We start from the raw sequence: 18,273 nt of genomic DNA, 5'->3' as shown, positions 1-18,273 counted from the left end.
ACGGAACATCTCCTTGTTTGTCAGGAAGGCGTAACTGTGACTGAAGTGGGCAAGGCTACCAGCTACAGGAGCTCTGACAAGAGTGTCTTGGCCGGCAGCATCACCGTGTGGTACGGTTGCTGCAGAGAAATGGATCGGAGGTCAATCCACAGGACCATAGAGTGGCAGAAAGGATCACTGGAGTCTCCCTCCCCTCTACTGACGTGATCTACCGGGATCATTGACTGAAGAGGGTGCTAAAATCATTGAGGACCCCTTCTACCCTGAATGCAGCATCTTTCAGCTGCTCCTTTCGGGATATGTTTGGTTGTGTGCTCCAGGTTTTTGCACCTTTTTCATCAGGTGGTATGTGTGCAATCAGACTTGAACCTGAACTTGACTTAACAATATAAGATTGTGCCAAAGATGTGCAGAAGTTCACAGATCTTAAAAAAAAACACCCTTACAATTTGTAAACCTGCAAATAAAGTATCATGACAAGTTTGCTACTGGGAAAAATGAAAATAAGAAACTGATATATATGGAGAAAATTGAAAACAGAGAAGAGAATTTTTCAAAATCAGAACAGCTCTATCATTGAAGAGACAAGGGGTTTGAAGACTCATTATTGAACCATAGAGCAGCACAGAATATTTGGTGTGGACCTGGGAGAGCTTAGACACAGCGCTGCTCTGAAGGCTTCAACTGCCCAGCCCTAATGCTGATGGCTCTGTACAAGCTTTAAAAAGCCTGTTAAACGAGCCAATGGTGTTTTTATCTAAAATCCTGCAATCTCAGAGTCTGTGCCGAAGATAGAAGCACCGGAGCTCGACAGTGGCCACAAGGGGTTGCAGACTCCGGGGGAGCAGTGGACTGGCCCTGGGCACCAGAAACGGGAAGATCAGCCCCTCCCCCCAATCTTACACACACCCCAATTAGGAGAAGCAGAGAAGACAACCCTATGGGACTGTGATCATGCCAGAGAACCTTCAAGGGCTCAGTGGCTGAAAGACCTATTGTAGCACTACCAACCAATCACATTAGACTGTGATTAATAGGCTTTAATTACCTTGAGACATCAACACGTCTCACAAGTTGATGGCCTGGTTCCAAGGCTGGTACTGAAGGAGGAGTTTGGGTGTAGGAATTTCCGGGAGGGAGGAGTCACAGGTTCAAGGGGCGGGCCAGCTCATTCAATACATACATGCAGTGGTTGCACTACATCCACATAGGCCATGGGAGACTTGCGGAGCAAGAATCTGTGAGGGTGCTGAGGGCAAGTAGGCTTCCAAAGGGCCTCAGATGCTGAAGGCTTCCTGATAGTGTCAGAGGTTTTGATCTGGAGCTTGGGTTGCGAATAATTCAAACAGGAGTCAGTACAGCTGCAGAGGCTATGGGAACGCTGGAGGAGAATCCATAGACATTCAGTGACTCTGAAGGGAGTCTCTTTTGCTTCTCTTTCTCTTGTACTGTAAGGGATGCCGGGCAACGCAAATGATGACTCTTTGTCCATCCTATGGCAGACAGAAGGCAATTTCATGCAATATTACAAGTTATAACAATAAAAGAAGGTTGAATTGGATGTGACAGGCATTGGAGAAGTGAAATTTACTCTACCTAACAAATCAAACTAAAAAAAAACATAGATCTGAAGTTAAACCCAGAATATTTATTTATGAATTTAGACATACAGAACGGTAACAGGCCATTTTGGTCCACGAGTCCATGTCGCCTAATTACACCCAACTGACCTACAAACCCTGATATGTTTTCAATGGTGGGAGGAAACTGGACCCCCCCCCCCCAGAGGAAACCCACGCAGACATGAGGAGCACGTACAAACTCCTTACAGGCAGTGCAGGGTTCGAACCCGAGTCCCGATTGCTGGCGCTGTAACAGCAACTGCTACCCTGGCCATGCTGCCCAATTAGAGAGACCAAATCTCTCTGATCAATTCCAAAAGAACCATGAAATCTACAAGATGCAAAACAATTAATTCAGATGATACCTGAAGCCCGCCACCCACCATCATGGAGAAAGAGAAAAACCAGCTGAGAGATGGATGGTACAATATGCTGGAAATACAATTCTCTCACGCAGAATTTTCCACAAAATCACGAACGCAATATAATGACAAGATATACAAGGTGAAGGGAGCCAGCTCAGCAGCAATCCTGCTATATCTTTACTTATATTTGGAGGGGACAAGCAGTACATGTACAAGAAAAGTACACCAAACCTGGCAAAAGTCATGGATAAATCCAATCCACCAACATCCCCATAATATGGGGGATAGGTCACAGATGAGGTGGAACTAAATCCACTGATGGCCTACAACAGCACTGAAAGAAAATGAAAGTCAGTAGCAATAGCAGAAGTAAGTTTAACTTTTCCCAGAAGATAATAAATGCCACATCACTAAAATAACAACCTAACTCATCAGAGCAGATTCTGGTTCAGACACGTGTTTTGCAGCAGCAATATTGTGTATTACAGATGCAAAATTACTATTCCATAAATACCAGATTAAAACAAATAACGAGTGCAAAAAAGGGAAAAAGTGAGGTAGTGTCCATAGGTACATTGCCCATTCAGAAATCTGATGGCGGAGGGGAAGAAGCAGTTTATGCATGCTTGGGTGATCATCTTCAAGCTCCTGTACCTCCTTCCTGATGGTAGCAGTGAGAAGAGGGCGTGGTACTTGATGACAGAGGCTGCTTTCTTGAGATGCCACCTCTTGTAGACATCCTGAATTGAGGGATGGCGCTGGCTGAGTTCATCACCCTCTCTAGCCTGTTCCTGATCCGTACATTGGCACCTCCATACCAGACAGTGATGCAACCTGTCAGAATGCTCTCCCGTAAAATTTCAAAGGGTCTTATGTGACGTACCAGGTCTCCTCAACTTCAGAACAAAATATAACCGGCATGTTAGTTACCCTCAATTATTTTAAAATTTCTTTTGCCTCGATTTCTTATATTCATATGTTCTAGAATATGTTCTTACGATATTTTAGGACGGCATGGTTAGCGTAGCTGATCTTTTACAGTGCCAATGACCTAGGTTCGAATCTGGCTGTAAGGGTTTGTACGTCTCCCCATATCTGTGTGCCCTGGTTTCCTCCCATGCTTCAAAACCTACGGGGTCGTAGGTTAATTGGGATATTTGGGTGGCATGGTCTTGTGGGCTGGAAGGGCTTGTTACTGTGCTGGATGCTTAAATTAAAATATTTTTGTGACCAAAATCACCATAATGTAAATGATCAATTCTTGCCCTTTATAAGGAATGTGTAGTTGGTCTGAAGTTCCTCAGGTGTACTGCACACAACCGCTTGCATTCAATCACACTCTTTTCCCCACTGAAAGCTGCATGTGCCCATGAGGACGCACTGAGTTCTTTAAAAAACTTGCTGTCTCTTAAACTGCCCACTCTCCCTGTTTCTTTGTGCATGTATGAAATGGTGTGGAAAGTCCACACTATGATAATCATCCGAGAATCATTGGGCAGCACAGTCTTGTGGGCCGGAAGGGCCTGTTACCATGCTGTATGTCTAAATTCAAATTAAATTAATCATAAACAGTAAGAATAGCACAGAATTGAAAACTGAACAACGTATGAGACCAGGTTTATTGCCAAATAATTCAAAAGCTCCTGAATAGCCATTGGTGTCTGGCTATTCATAAACAACTAACATCATAGCCAGCTGAGAATCAGAATTTATTGTCTTGTATATGTCACAATATTCATTGTTTTGTGGCAGCATCACAGATGCAAAATTGCTATAAATTGTGTTTTATTTAACTAGAAATAAATTAGTGCAAAAGAAGAGAAAGTAAGGCAGTGTTTTTGGTTCATTGAATATTCAGGAATCTGATGGCAGAGGGGAAGAAGCTGACCTTGTGCTGTTGAGTGCTCGTCTTTAGGTTCCAGTACCTTTTTCCCGATGGTAGCAGAGGGAAGAGGGCATGTCTTGAGTGGTGGGGATCCTTGAGGGTAGAGCCTGCTTTCTTGAAACACTGCCTCTTGTAGATGTCATTAATGGAGTGAAGACCATTGCCCAATATGGTGCTGACCAAGTTCACAGCTCTCTGCGGTCTTTTCCTGTCCCTTGCATTGGCACCTCTTAACCAAACAGTGACGTAACCAGCCAAAATGCTCTCCTCGAACATCTGCAGAGATTTGAAAGAGTCCTTGGTGAGCCTTCTTTGTGATTACATCAACATGGATAGATCTTCAGAGATATTGTCCAAGGAATTTGTAGTTCTTAACGTCTCCCACTGCTGACCCCTCGATGAGGACGGGTTTGCGTTCACCTGATTTCCCCCTCCTGAAGTCCACAGTCAGTTCCTTAGTCATTTCATGATATATAAAAGATCCTATAATATCGAATGTAATACTGGAAAGCTCCCACTTCCTACTCAGGAGTTCCTCTTTTGTTTGAATAAAACTGATGAAAAGAGGCTCCACCAGGAAATTCCACAGGTTATGAACAGAATTAAGTTCCTATTGAACAATCACAGCTGCTCCAGAAACAAACTGAAACGCGCTGGAATTATTTTAGCATTTATGAAACCCTATTTAGCATTACAATGGCCAGCCTCTTATGAAACTCAGCCTGGAAATGCTCTCGGAAGCATTTCACAAATATAAGTAGGATCTCTAGAGTCCATAGATAGATCCATTTTTGAAGGTATAAAACGTAAGCTCCAAACCCTGGGCCTCTGCAACCCCTCTGCAACTGGATCCTTGACTTCCTCATCAGAAGGCTACGGTCAGCGCAAATTGGATCGCTGCTCTACTCACTTTACACCTACAACTGGTATGACAATAACACCAACTACAAATTCGCTGATGATACCACTGTAGAGGGTTGTATTCAGAAAGGTGATATGTCAGTAAACCGGAGAGAGATTGAAAACTTGGCTGAATGGTGCACCACCAACAACAACCTCGTACTCCTCAAAACTGAGGATCAGTTTGTTGACTTCAGGAAGGGAAAGCCAGAGGTAATCAATCCAATGATCATTGGGGGTTCAGAGGTGGAGAGGGTGAGCAAATTTAAGTTCTTGGGAGTCATTATTTTAGAGGATCTTTTCTGGACCCGACACACACTGATGGCATCAGGAAGAAAGCATGTGATTGATATTACTTCCTCAGGAGTTTGCAGAGGTTTGGTATGACACCAGAAACCCTGGCAAATTTCTATAGAGTTGTGGTGGAAGGTGTGCTGACTGGCTGTATCTGTCTGGTATGGAAACACCAATACTCCTGAGCGTAAAACCCTCTGAAAGGTAGTGGATACAGCCCAGGACATCACAGGCAAAACCATCTCCACTATTGAGACCATCTACAGGAAACACTGTCATCAGAGAGCAACAGCTCTCACATCAGTAACCCACATCAGTGACCCACACCACCCGATACGTGCTCTGTTCTCACTGCTGCCATCAGGAAAGAGGTGTAGGTGCCACAAGACTCACACCACCAGGTTCAGGAACAGCTGCTACCCCTCCACCATCAGACTCCTCAACAACCAACTCAATCAGGGACTCATTTAAGGATTCTTACTTGCGCACTTTATTGATTTTTTTTAACTCTCTCTGTGTTGTACAGTCAGTTTGTTTACATTCATTATCTGTTTCCAGTTCTTTATTTGTTTACATGTTTACACTGCGTACAGTCTTTTTGCACTACCAATAAGTAGTCATTCTGCCTCGCCCACAGGAATAAAAGAATCTCAGAGATGTATGTGATGTCATTTATTTACACTGACAATAAATCTTAAATCTGGAAACCTCCTCCTCACTGATGATCAACACAGCCACACTTCAAAGATGCGTGCTTAGCCCACTGCTCTACTCACTATACACCTATGACTGTGTGACCAAGGACAATTCCAATGCTATCTACAAATTTGCCAATTACACCACAGTTGTCAGCAGGATCACAAACAGCAAGGAGGAAGAGTACAGGAGGAAAATAGATCAGCTCGTTGAGTGGTGTCACACCAATATATTTGCACTCAACATTAGCACCGCCAAGGAGATGATTGTGGACTTCAGGAGGAAGCAGGAGAAAATGACCTAGTCTTCATCGAGGGCTCAGAGTGGAGAGGGTCAAAATCTTCCAATTCTTGGGTTCAAAATCTCTGAGGAACTGTCCTGGAGCCTCCATGTGGATGCAATATTGAAGAAGGCTCACTAACAGCTATACTTAGTGAGGTGTTTGAAGAGATTTGGTGTGTCACTGAAGACTCTCGTAAACTTCTACAGGTGTACCGTGGAGAGCTTTCTGGCTGGTTGCATCAGTCTGGTTCAGAGGTCCCAATGTTCAGGACAATAAAAAACTCCAGAGGGTTGTTAACTCGGTCTGCAATATCACGGGCACCAGACTTCACTCCGTCGAGGACATCTACAAGAAGCGGTGTCTTAAGAAAGCAGCCTCTATCCTCAAGGACCTCCACCATTTCTTCCTCACTTTGCTTCCATTGGGGAAAATGAAGCCCAAAGATGAACACTCAGCAGCGCAAGGACAACTTCTTCCCTGCTGCCATCAGATTCCTGAATACTCGATGACCCAAAGTGTGATGTTGCCTCAAAACAACGAATTTTGTGACATGTTCATGACAATAAATTCTGATTCTGATTCCATTTCCAGTTTTTGGATTTCCAGTAAACCATTTGATTTACTTCCTGCCATGAAGGTGAAGGATGTCAGTTTTCCATCCAATCTCTATTTCAAAATTTGCAAGCTGAGCTGTAATGGTGTCAGATGGAAAGTAAAGTTCACGCGAATTTACTCTGATTCTAAGGTGGTCTGAACTCCGTCACCTTCTTGTCTGGCCGTTCTGGAAGCGAGAGTATCAGTTTAAAGTTTCTTATTTAAAAGGCCTTTGCTGTCCTGGGACTGGTTTCATATTGCCTGCATTTCTTTAATGGAAAAATTACATCCAGCCTTCCTACCCTTTGCTTTTGTGCCCAGGCCATCTGCCGATGGTGGAGACCAGAACTGAATGGTGCGGCAAATATACTTGCCATGATTTGTTTTCTCAGTCTGGTGTGACTTGCACATGGATGGAGTGAAAGCTTTTTTAATTCATATGAGCTAGGGACATATGGCTATGTGTGGGGAGTGGTGGTGGAATGGTGAGGGTGCAGAGAGATGGTTCGATAAGATGGCAACGAATGAGGGATTCTTAAGGCAGTGAGTGTTAGCACTGCAAGTTTGAAGGATGCGGTTTTATAGATATTGAATGAAGTGTTAATCACAATGTAAGTCAAATTTATTGCCATCTGATTGTACAAGTACAACCTGATGATACAGTGTTTTCCCGTCCTCGGCGCAGAAACTCACAGATGCACAACCAGGCATATCACACGTGCAGACAAACAATACATCTGCTTGACAAGTATTATATCTATAAAAATAAATAAATACATAAATATTGCCTTGTGCAAATGAGAGTCTCCAATGGTCAGTGTGAGCAGTTCCTTTGGACATTCAGCATTCTCATTCTCTGTGGGGAGTAGCTTTTCCTCAGCCTGGTGGTACTGGCTCTGATACTCCTGTATCTCCTGTACTAGTTCTTATGACAGAATTTCTGTAGAGATTAGGCTTAATGAGAATACAAAGGGGCCTCTCCAGACCAGCCATTCTGAACCATTCTCTTGACTAGAGCCCCCTTATGACTCTGCTCCCCTTCCCTGTGAAGCAGTGAAGTTGAGTTGGTTTCTTCTGTTCTTTTCTCCTACCGACTACATAAATAAACAAATAAAAATTTTCATGATTTCAGTCCATGGCCCCTCTTAAATGTGCTGTGGCCTCCAGGAATGGCTCTGTATGGCTCTTGTTCAGAATGGCTGCATAAGACCCATGAGGGGTGCGCCTGAATGCAATACCCTGGATCTGGGTTCTAAAATAAGTGGGCAGCCTGGTACCTGGAGTTGTTTACACTTTCCCTCAGATTGAATGTCTTGTTTTTCTTGTGGTTCTAAGCTTGTCATTACTGTTTCAAAGGGATTTGCATGTTTACAGGGAAAACAAAGATGACAGCTACCATTGTTCCCTCTCATTTTTATTAACCAGTGTGCGCAAACATTTTATGTTGTGCAAATTTCTTTCCTGTGACAAAAGTGTGTGCGCATTGAATGCTTGTGCCAATGCAAACCTGAAATGGTTTCAAGATAATTTTACGTAGCCTATCTCTCATGGCGAATAAAACTGTGTTGGTATCTTTTACTATATAATACAAGTATGATTGAATTCTACAAAGTAATGTATTTAGTTAAGATTTTATTCTCTACTTTGAACTACTTTGTTCAGTTTGTTGCTCCACTAAATAAAGCATCAATGAGTATTTCTTATTTTTATGTGAGGTAATGTTGAAATAAATCAATAACAATAAACACCCATCAATTCACAGATGATTATTATTTAAGTTGCTGGAAATGGTTAAATCAAAACTCCTTCAATTACAAAGCGAGTTGACAAACTATTCAGCGGTTTAATTTTAAAATCTTCACACAAAGCACAGTTTACGTAGGTTTACAAAATATTTGACATAAATCTGCACAGAATAACAACAGGATAACAGACTTATTTAAGCCACTCAGTTATTTTTTTTCTCTCCCCTGCCTTTGGTAATTTGGTAATGATGGGTTTTGTTGTCTGAGCTTTTAACCCTGTCCAAATGTGATTTATTATCCGCCAATGTGCAAATGTGATAGTTGAAAAAACCGACTAATTAGTTAACAGAAACAATTAGCTAAGAGATTATTTTCAATAAGTATAATTATTAATTAGTACATTATTTTAGGTAACTAACCTTTTGTGTGCATTCATTTTCCTTTATGTGCTGGTTGCAAAACACGTGAGCGTGCGCACAAATGCTCAGCTTAGAGGGAACAGGGGCTGCTACTCAAAGAAGTATTTGAGAGGAGCAGTTTTCACAAATTTTTTTTTTATATCACTGCATTGTCAAAATATATTTACTTTCAGCAAGTGTTGCTCCAAGTCTAATGAAGAATTTGCTCAGTAAATGGAATAAAAAAAGAACTCCTGAAGGAACTCAGGCAGCATCTATGTGAAACACAAAATTCCTTTACACTCTCAGTCCTGATGAAGGTTTCCACTTGACCATCCCTTTCTCTCCACAGATGCTGCCTGTAAAAACACACCAAAATGCCAGAGGAACTCAGCCAGTCTTTCAGCTTCCATAGGAGACAAAGATATATTGCCGACAATTCAGGCCTGAGCCTTTCATCAACTAATAAGCTTATTCTTGCTTATTCCTTGAAGGGCTCAGGCCCCAAATGCCAGCAATGTACCTTTGCTTTTTAAAAGACTGGCTGAGTTCCTCTGGCATTTTGGTGTGTTTTTACAGGCAGCATCTGTGGAGAGAAAGGGATGGTCAAGTGGAAACCTTCATCAGGACTGAGAGTGTAAAGGAAGAATAGCCTAAATGGGAGAGGGGAGAGATTAGACACAGCTGGTGGGCCCGTGTGGTGAGGGATGATGGACAGCAGACAGGGTAGAAGAAGGGGTGGAGTTGGGAGACGGAGGCGGGGTGATCAGTGGAAACAGACAGAAAAAAAAGGAAAAAAAGGACGGAAGGGAAAGGGAAATGTTAACGGTTGAAAGGAGGCTGAGGGTGTGAAATATAGGCATTAGAAGTGCAAGTGCTGCACTCTGATAAATAAGAGGAGCCAGATAAAACAACGCTGGTGGGCAGCTGGAAACAAGTGGGAAGGTGGTGGTCAGTGGCAGGAATCAGAGATCCCGTGTGGCAGGTGGATGGAACTAGGGAAAGGATGGGTGGGGGTGTAGCTAGAGGCAGATTTCGAGGAAGGGAAAGAGAGAGAGAGAGAGAAAGAGAGAGAGAGGAGAGAGAGAGAGAGAGAGAGAGAGAGAGAGAGAGAGAGAGAGAGAGAGGAAAAGGAAAACATTACCAAAAATTGTAAAAATCAGTGTTCCTACCAATGGATTACAGACTATCCTAACGGAATATGAGGTATTGTTCCTCTGGTTTACATTGGGCCTCACCCTATCAGTGGAAGAGGTCAAGGTCAGGCAGTTGGGTGTGAGAATGGGAAGAATGAAATGGTTTGCATGTAGGAGCTCAAAATAACCATTACAGACAGAGCACAGGTGCGTTGCAGATGTGTCACCTGGTCTGTGCTTGGTCTCTGTAAATGAAGATTAAAATGGTGAGAGCATGTGGGAGACAGGGGGCTGAAGTGTTCTCAGGTGACAGGAGGCTCATTTAACTATTTTAAGGAGCCAAAGTATCTCACCATATTTGCATTTTACCTTTAACCTTGGAAAGTTTCTTCAGAAAACCTTAGAACTGAAATAAAAACGTAAGAAATAGGAGCAGGAGTCGGCCATCCGGCCTGTCAAGCCTGCTCCACCATTCAATGTGATCACGGCTGATCTGATGATAGGCTCATCTCCACTTACCTGCCTTTTCATCATATCTCTTAATTCCCCTACTTTGTAGAAACCTGTCCAACCATGTCTTAAATATATATACTGAGGTCACTTCAACTGCTTGAATGGGCAGCAAATTCCACAGATACATTACCCTCTGGAAAAAGCTGGTTCTCTTCATCTCCGTCCTAAATCTACTAACCTGAATCTCGAGGCTATGTCCCCTAGTTCTGATCTCCCCCACCCAATGAAAACAACTTACCTACCTCTATCTTATCCATGCCTTTCATAATTTAATGTTTCTATAAGATCCCTGCTCATTCTTCTAAATTCCAGTGAGTATAGTCCCAGACAACTCAACCTCTCCTCATAGGCTAACCACCTCATCTCTGGGATTAACCTGGTGAACCTCCTCTGCACTGCTGAGATGATTTTGTTGATTCCTGCTTCTGGCCCAGGAGGAGCTGCTCACCAGCTCAGAATTGAAAGCAACATGAGACTATCTCGCTCCCCACAGAAGTACGCTCCCATTCACACACCATACCTGAATGGAATATTACCAGAGCCACATTAACCCATGATCTCTCACCGGCCTGGCCCTTCTGATCCCTTTCAGCCCCACCCAAAATCCCCACCTGAATCCGTCAATCTCCCCTCCACATTTGGATGCTTCGAGATCTTTCTATCACTCTCCGGCTTCCCAGTTGCACTCAATACTTTTGATCTCTTTCTCTAAATTGATGGGATTTGCTCTGTCTGACCTCCATTCTCTTTTTTTTTGAATATTTTATTTATAATTTTTCATACAGGCTTGTAGTCATATACCACGACCTGCCCACACTGGCAGTTCACAATCTCCTATACATTCTTTTCCTCTATGACTATATATACAAGCCTGCGTCATTGCCCACCCCCCTCCCCACCTATAAAACTAAACAATTCATTCATGTTACAATGTTGATAACAGTAACAAACACTAACATTAAAGAAATGAATAAGAATGCAAATAATAAAAAGAAACGAGAAAAGAAACCGGGCCTATCACGGCTCAACAGACGGCTTCTGGGTCGGTGCTCATTCTTGACTTACCTTGATCGGGATCGGGGCAAGGAGAGAGGGAGCTGCAGCAGGGAACAGTAGAACAATCACTTCCATGCACCTATGTAGTGGAGTTATGGCTGCCAAATCTTCCAAAAGGTTCTGTATTTGTTTCTCAGATTGTAAGTTATTTTCTCTAGGGAAACACAACTTTGCAAAAGATTCCAGCAGGGACCTTGTTTCCCTCACCTGGTCTACCACCTCCATATACAGAGCCATTAATAAGTCCTTAAATTCTTGATAGAACTCAGGCGGGAACCCATCTGAGTATATTTGACAATGCACCATTATGAATCTACCCATTTTGTTAACAGTCCCCCTCTGCACTTGCACTGGAATACTTTTCCTGACTAAAAGTGCCACTCCCCTTGCTTTTGAGACAAATGAAGAGGATATAACCTGGCCTACCCACTCTCTTTTTAATTTTTGATGTTCCCGCTTGGTTAAGTGTGGCTCTTGGAGAAAGCCCAAATCCACCCCCATTTTTTAAATGTGTGGCAAGACCCTTTTCCATTTCACTGGACAGTTTAAGCCATTAACATTAAAAGAAACTACTTTTATGCTCTTAGTCATTATCCCCAGGCTCTTTCTCTATGACCCCCCACCATGCACCCCCAATCTCTTACCATCTGACCTTAGGTCCGTTCCACCCGAGCCGCGAGAGTAAGGAAATAAATAAACAAGGGAAGACAAAGACAATAATTCAAATAACTGAGCAAAACAACATGAAACCAAATGCAAAAAAACATTCACAGTCATACTTCTCCTTAATCCCATACTACCTCCCTCCCTCTCCCCTTCTATTTTGTTGATAACCTTCATTGATTACCAACAAACCCCTCATACAACAGGTAGTGCCATCGGCACCCATCAACTCCTTTCCCCAACCTGTGAGCTCACCAGGAAAAACTACTATTACAACTTTTCATTTGTTCGGTCGAACCTCTTCCTCAACTTCTGTATTTGTACAATTTAGATAACATAAAAAAACACCATGTTATTATAGTCCAAAGCATGTCTACATCCCCCTATGGGTCAAATTTGTTACTTATTAAAACTGCTGTAGGTGGTCCCCTGACCAGCCTTTACATTCCCGTGGTGCTCCCCAATGTGGGTAAGCCTGCGGCATATTCCTGGGCTTTTTCTGGATCTGTAAAAAATTTCTTTGCTCCTTCTGGCAATGATATTTTCAGGATGGCCAGGTACCTCAACACACATTCATATTTCTTCTGCTTGAGCAGTCTCTTAGCCGGTTCAAATGTCTTCCTGGCCTTCAGCAGTGCTGAGCTAATATCTGGGTAGAAAAAGATTTTGTTTCCCTCTAACTCTAGTGGGGATTCCCTTCTCTTTGCCTCGATCGCTGCCGCTCCTAATATTTTCTCCCTGTCCTAGTACCGCAACAGCCTCACCAGAACAGAGCGCGGCCTTTGTCCGGGACCAGGTTTGGGGAAGATTCTTTCACCCAGTATCTCCTTACCCAACCCCTCAGGGATCCAAGTTTGAAAGACGCACACTGGGTTCTGGCCTTCCACCCCCTCCCTTAGCCCCACTATTTTATTATTGTTCCTCCTGCTATAATTCTCGAGGGCATCCAGCTTCTTCCAGATGCTCTCCCTTTTATTTATTAACTTTTCCATTTGATTGGACATAATGTGGATATCATCTTCATTCGGATTTATTCTTTCTTCTGTCTCGGACACCCTGTCCATTAGCCCAGATAGGGTGCACTGGACCCTATCCAATTTTTTCCCCATGTCCTGGGCACTTTTGTCCACAGCTAGGAAGAGCCTGCTCTCCATCTGCCATGGCTTGTTAATTACATTCTGCAGGGAGGGCTCTGAGCCTTCCTGCTTACTTTTCCTTAACAATACTTTTCCCCTGGGGCTCATAGCTTCACAGGGTCTCCCTGGCCATTGGACTCTTCCTCCTCTGGACTGCTGGACCCCTCTTCCCTGCTGCTAGTGCTCCCTGCCTCCTCTGATCCAGCGCTGAACTCACAGGCTGCTCTGCTCCCTCTGAAGTCGCCTGCTGTTGGGACTCCCGCTGAGACTTGCAGTCTCACTCCTGGCCCGCTGCCAGGGCAGAGGTAAGTTTCACTCTCTCCCTTAGTGCCGGCAGCAACGCCGGTTTCTTGCAGCTTCCTCTTTTGTCAGGTAGGTCTGTTCCCCACGGGGGTTGCCGCTGCTGCCCCGCACCCGATGCCGACTTCACTTCAGGCCTCGCACACGCTGCGAGCATGCCCGACTTTGCGATCCTGCTGTGGGAGTGGGGGGGGGACCCAGCCCTTTCCTTCAATCCAGGGGCTTCCAGAGGGACTTCCCGCCATACCTGCTGGGCATTGATGTTGGATTTGTCCAGGATCTGTTCTCCTCGTCTGGCAAGTTCCTCCTTTGGAGCTGCGGTTCCCATTTCAGGCCCTGGGGCAGCCCCACCATTTTCCTCACCACGAGGCATTTCCAGGCATGCCCTCTCGCCTTGGTGGTGATTCTTTCGCACTCTTGCTTGCAGACTTGCATTAAAAAATTCTTCTAACGTCCTTTTTTGACGTTGAGGTTTTGACCTTGTTTGTAATCAAAAATCCTGGGAGCTCTCGGAATCCACCTCCCCTTGCTCTCCCCGCATCCCGTGACCTTCCTCTATTTTTTTTTGTTTGTTTCCTGTCCTCCCACCAGCAATAACATAACAATTACAGCACGGAAACAGGCCATTAGGCCCTTCTAGTCCGCACCGAACCAAACACCCCTTTCTAGTCCCACCTCCCTGCACAATGCCCATAACCCTCCATCTTCTTCTCATCCATATACCTGTCCAACCTTTTCTTAAATAATGCAATTGACTCCGCCGCCACTATTTCTCCCGGAAGATCATTCCACACAGCTACCACTCTCTGAGTAAAGAAGTTCCCCCTCATGTTACCTCTAAACCTCTGCCCCTTAATTCTTAACTCATGTCCTCTTGTTTTAAACTTTCCTCCTCTTAACGGAAATAGTCTATCCACATCCATTCTGTCTATCCCTTTCATAATCTTAAATACTTCTATCAAATCCCCTCTCAACCTTCTACGCTCCAACGAATAAAGACCCAATCTGTCCAATCTCTCCCCATACTCCAGATGCTTAAACCCAGGCAACATTCTGGTAAACCTTCTCTGCACTCTCTCCACTCTGTTTATATCCTTCCTATAATTAGGCGACCAGAACTGCACACAGAACTCCAAATTAGGCCTCACCAACGTCTTATACAATCTCAACATCTCCTCCCAACTCTTATATTCCATGCAATGATTGATAAAGGCCAGCATACTAAAAGCCTTCTTCACCACCCTATTCACGTGAGTTTCTACCTTCAGGGAACGATGTACCGTTACTCCTAAATCTTTCTGCTCTTCTGTATTCCTCAATGCTCTCCCATTTACCACATATGTCCTATTCTGATTCTTCTTACCAAAATGAAGCACCTCACACTTATCAGCATTAAATTCCATCTGCCATTTTTCAGCCCACTTTTCTAAGCAGCCCAAATCCCTCTGCAATCCTTGAAAACCTTCTTCATTATCCACTATTCCACCTATCTTAGTATCGTCTGCATATTTACTAATCCAATTCACCACCCCATCATCTAGATCATTAATGTATATAACGAACAACAATGGGCCCAATACAGATCCTTGAGGCACACCACTGGTCACCGGCCTCCAACCTGACAGACAATTTTCCACTACCACTCTCTGGCCTCTCCCTTTCAGCCAATGTTCAATCCATTTGACTATCTTAAAATTTATACCTAAAGATTGCACCTTCCTAACTAACCTTCCATGTGGTACCTTATCGAAGGCCTTACTGAAGTCCATATAGATCTTCTAAAGATAAGTGATGTCAGTTAGACTGTAGAAAGTGCGTCTCCAGCATCTATCATCATTCAGTGCAGCAGATACTATCTCCCTGGCCATACACTCAGCCCTGGATTATCTGTACAAGGACACCTACGTCAATCTCCCACATACTGACCTTTACTCTGCTTGCAGCACCATAGTCCCAAACTCTGAGAACTCAGCCTCGCCAGCCTTTCCTGCATCTGAATCCTTGACCTCCCGTCCTGGCAGAGCACAGTCCGCGAGGATTGGCTCCACAATAATCCACAGCAATGGTGCACCTCAGGATTTTGCCTTCAGCAGAGTCGAGGTCAGAGCAAATATAATCGGGGGGGCGTTAGGGTAACTGCGGGGGTGGGGGGGCACAAGCTGCCATTTGTATGCTGCTCCTGCCTTTCGTGTTCAGGTGGGGGCGGGCACAAAAACTCATTCGGGGGGGCATGGCCCACAAATTCCCCTACCCCTGGTCTTCGACACATCTTATACACTCTTGATTATCTGGCCATATCCTGCTCTAACTCCATCTACAAGTTGTAAGTTGACATCAATGTTGTAAGCTAGATCTCAAACATTACTGAGACAGAGATGCAGGAAAGCAGGAGAGGGAGAGAGAGTCTTAAAGCATGATGTCAGGACAGCAACCACTCCCTTAATGTCACGAAATCAAAGAAGTTGGTCATTGACTTAAGGAAGTATGGAGGATCACTGGTCTGTGTCATGAGATGATAGAGAGCTTTAAATCTATATTTGTAAGTATCACTGACATTCTGCCTTGGTTCATCCAGGTTGATGATTTGGCCAGGTACTTCCTAAAAAACCTAAAGAAATTAAACATGTCCCCAATGTCTCTAAGCAATTTTTATAGATGCACCCTTGAAAGTACTCTGCCCGGATGCAGCCCAGCTTGGTCACGGAACTGCAGAGAGTTGTGAGTGCAACTTAGGCCGTTGTGCTACCAACCTCCCCTCCTTCAGTTCGACTCCACTTGCCGGTGCCTTGAGAAAGCAGCCAACATATTAAAAGACCCATCCTGCCCCAGTCACCTTCTCTTCTTTCCCCCTACCGTTAGGCAGATGATACAGGAGTGTGGAAGCTGTGCGACTAGCTCGAGGGATGGTTTCTTCCCTCTATTTATAAGGCTCTCGAATGAACTCATTCGTAAAATGATGTCACCCTTGCACTCTCTCATTCAACACTCCGCTCCGCCTGTTGTGCCCAAGGACACGTCATAGATATGAGCATACAAAAATAAAAAGCAGAGGAAGGAAGCATCCTCTTGGCCTACCTGTCTTGTCCGAACCAATAATAATGGTTGTCAATCACAATCTCTGCCTTTCTTGAATCATGTGATCCCTGGGGGAAAACTATACAAACAGTGCACAGGTTCACTTCGCCGGTGACAAGGTTGCAGTGGGATGTTTGAAAACTTGAGTTTTATTTTATACATGTAAAAATGTAATTGAAAATGGATGAAGTTGAAAGCTGTGTTCTGGATATGTGGCACGTTGATGTGAACTCCATGGCGTAAATTCACCGAAAATGCTGTGGCATCTGGTATTTTACAGTCAGCACCGACATATATTATTCAGTCAGTGTAGAACATCCAATCCATGCAGAAATGTAATTATAACTTAAAGATTTTGGGCCTTCCGTGGAAAGTAACAATGTTAAAAATCTGTTAACAATAATACAGGGCTAATCAAAGTCTGATGTCTTCTTTGTGTTGTGTGTGTTTTTGTTCCAAGGGGCATAGCCAAGGCAAGGCCACAGGCTTATTTTGGAGATGGTGTGGGGCCAATACACATGGATAATGTGAAATGCACTGGGAGTGAGCACACTCTGGAGGACTGCAGTAAACAAGACATTGGAATACATAACTGCCGACATAATGAGGATGCAGGTGTGATCTGTGACTACAGTACCAAAAATGCGGGAAGCCTCAGCAGCACAGGTGAATATGCTTGACTTTTCGTGACATACGGTTTATTCAAAAAAATATAAAAACAAAACGTGGGAGATGCTGGAAATCTGAGATATGAACGGTGGGTTCGGAATACAGTCAGTGGAAAGAAGTCGAGTTGCTTTTTCATGTCCACCTTGATTCAGGAGCTCTACAGATGATGTGTGACCACTTGAGTTTTGTTTTCCTTCATTTATTTAAATAGACATGCAGAAGACATCTGACCTGAAGTAGGACCTGCTATTTTTCACTTTCTTCCCCCTTCTCTACAAAGGTTGTTTGATCTGTTGAGTAATTTCCTGCACCTTTAGATGGATTGATTTCTTTAATTTGGGAATTACAGATTTATTCCAGTTGACAGGGTTTTGATCTGCTTGGCTGCTGGGTTGGGGGTGAGGGGAAACTCACGGAATGCAATAATCATATGGTTACCATTAGGCACATTATCAAGATGACCACCTATCTTCCCTGCATTTAATGCATCCTGATTTCAAACAATTCTTTTTCCATTGTGGCATATGTTGCAAGACCTTGCAGAATTGATGCTGTCATTTCGATCTTAGTGATATTAAAAATTTGCGGCACCCCACATCTCATTCCTCCCTTGTTCCCTAGTTCGGTTTGGTCTTGGGAAAAAGTAGATTCATTGCTTCAGCTGGCGATTAAAAAGCAGCTGTTCCACTGGAGCTGCATTTAACAACGCTCCAACCAGGTGGCAGAGCGCTCAGGAGATAAGAAGCACTGCAGTTCCAGAAACACAATGACTGTTAATCAGACATGAGGATTCTGAAGAAACCCAGGGATAAATGCATCCGGGCCCTGTTGCCTGAACTGAAGAAACAGCACACAGGCACAAGATGGTAGATCATGGATCATTAAACAAAAGACAGGAAAAAGTGTTCCTGTGAAAGGAACCCCCATCTTTCCATTGCCTGTC

The 18,273-nt window shown here is 43.9% G+C and overlaps 1 protein-coding gene across 1 annotated transcript in view; it reads left to right on the top strand.

Annotated features, from left to right (window-relative positions):
• Positions 1 to 18,273, top strand: part of prss12 (serine protease 12) — a 180,395-nt gene that overhangs the window by 122,617 nt on the left and 39,505 nt on the right. Inside the window, exon 9 of the mRNA XM_069923133.1 lies at positions 17,122 to 17,327. Within this exon, the coding sequence (XP_069779234.1) occupies positions 17,122 to 17,327 (206 nt within the window). The remainder of the gene's footprint in view (positions 1 to 17,121; positions 17,328 to 18,273) is intronic.

This window comes from Narcine bancroftii, chromosome 3 (genome assembly GCF_036971445.1).
Source record: "Narcine bancroftii isolate sNarBan1 chromosome 3, sNarBan1.hap1, whole genome shotgun sequence".
Lineage (NCBI taxonomy): Eukaryota > Metazoa > Chordata > Chondrichthyes > Torpediniformes > Narcinidae > Narcine > Narcine bancroftii.
This window is presented reverse-complemented; position numbering and strand designations above follow the sequence as displayed.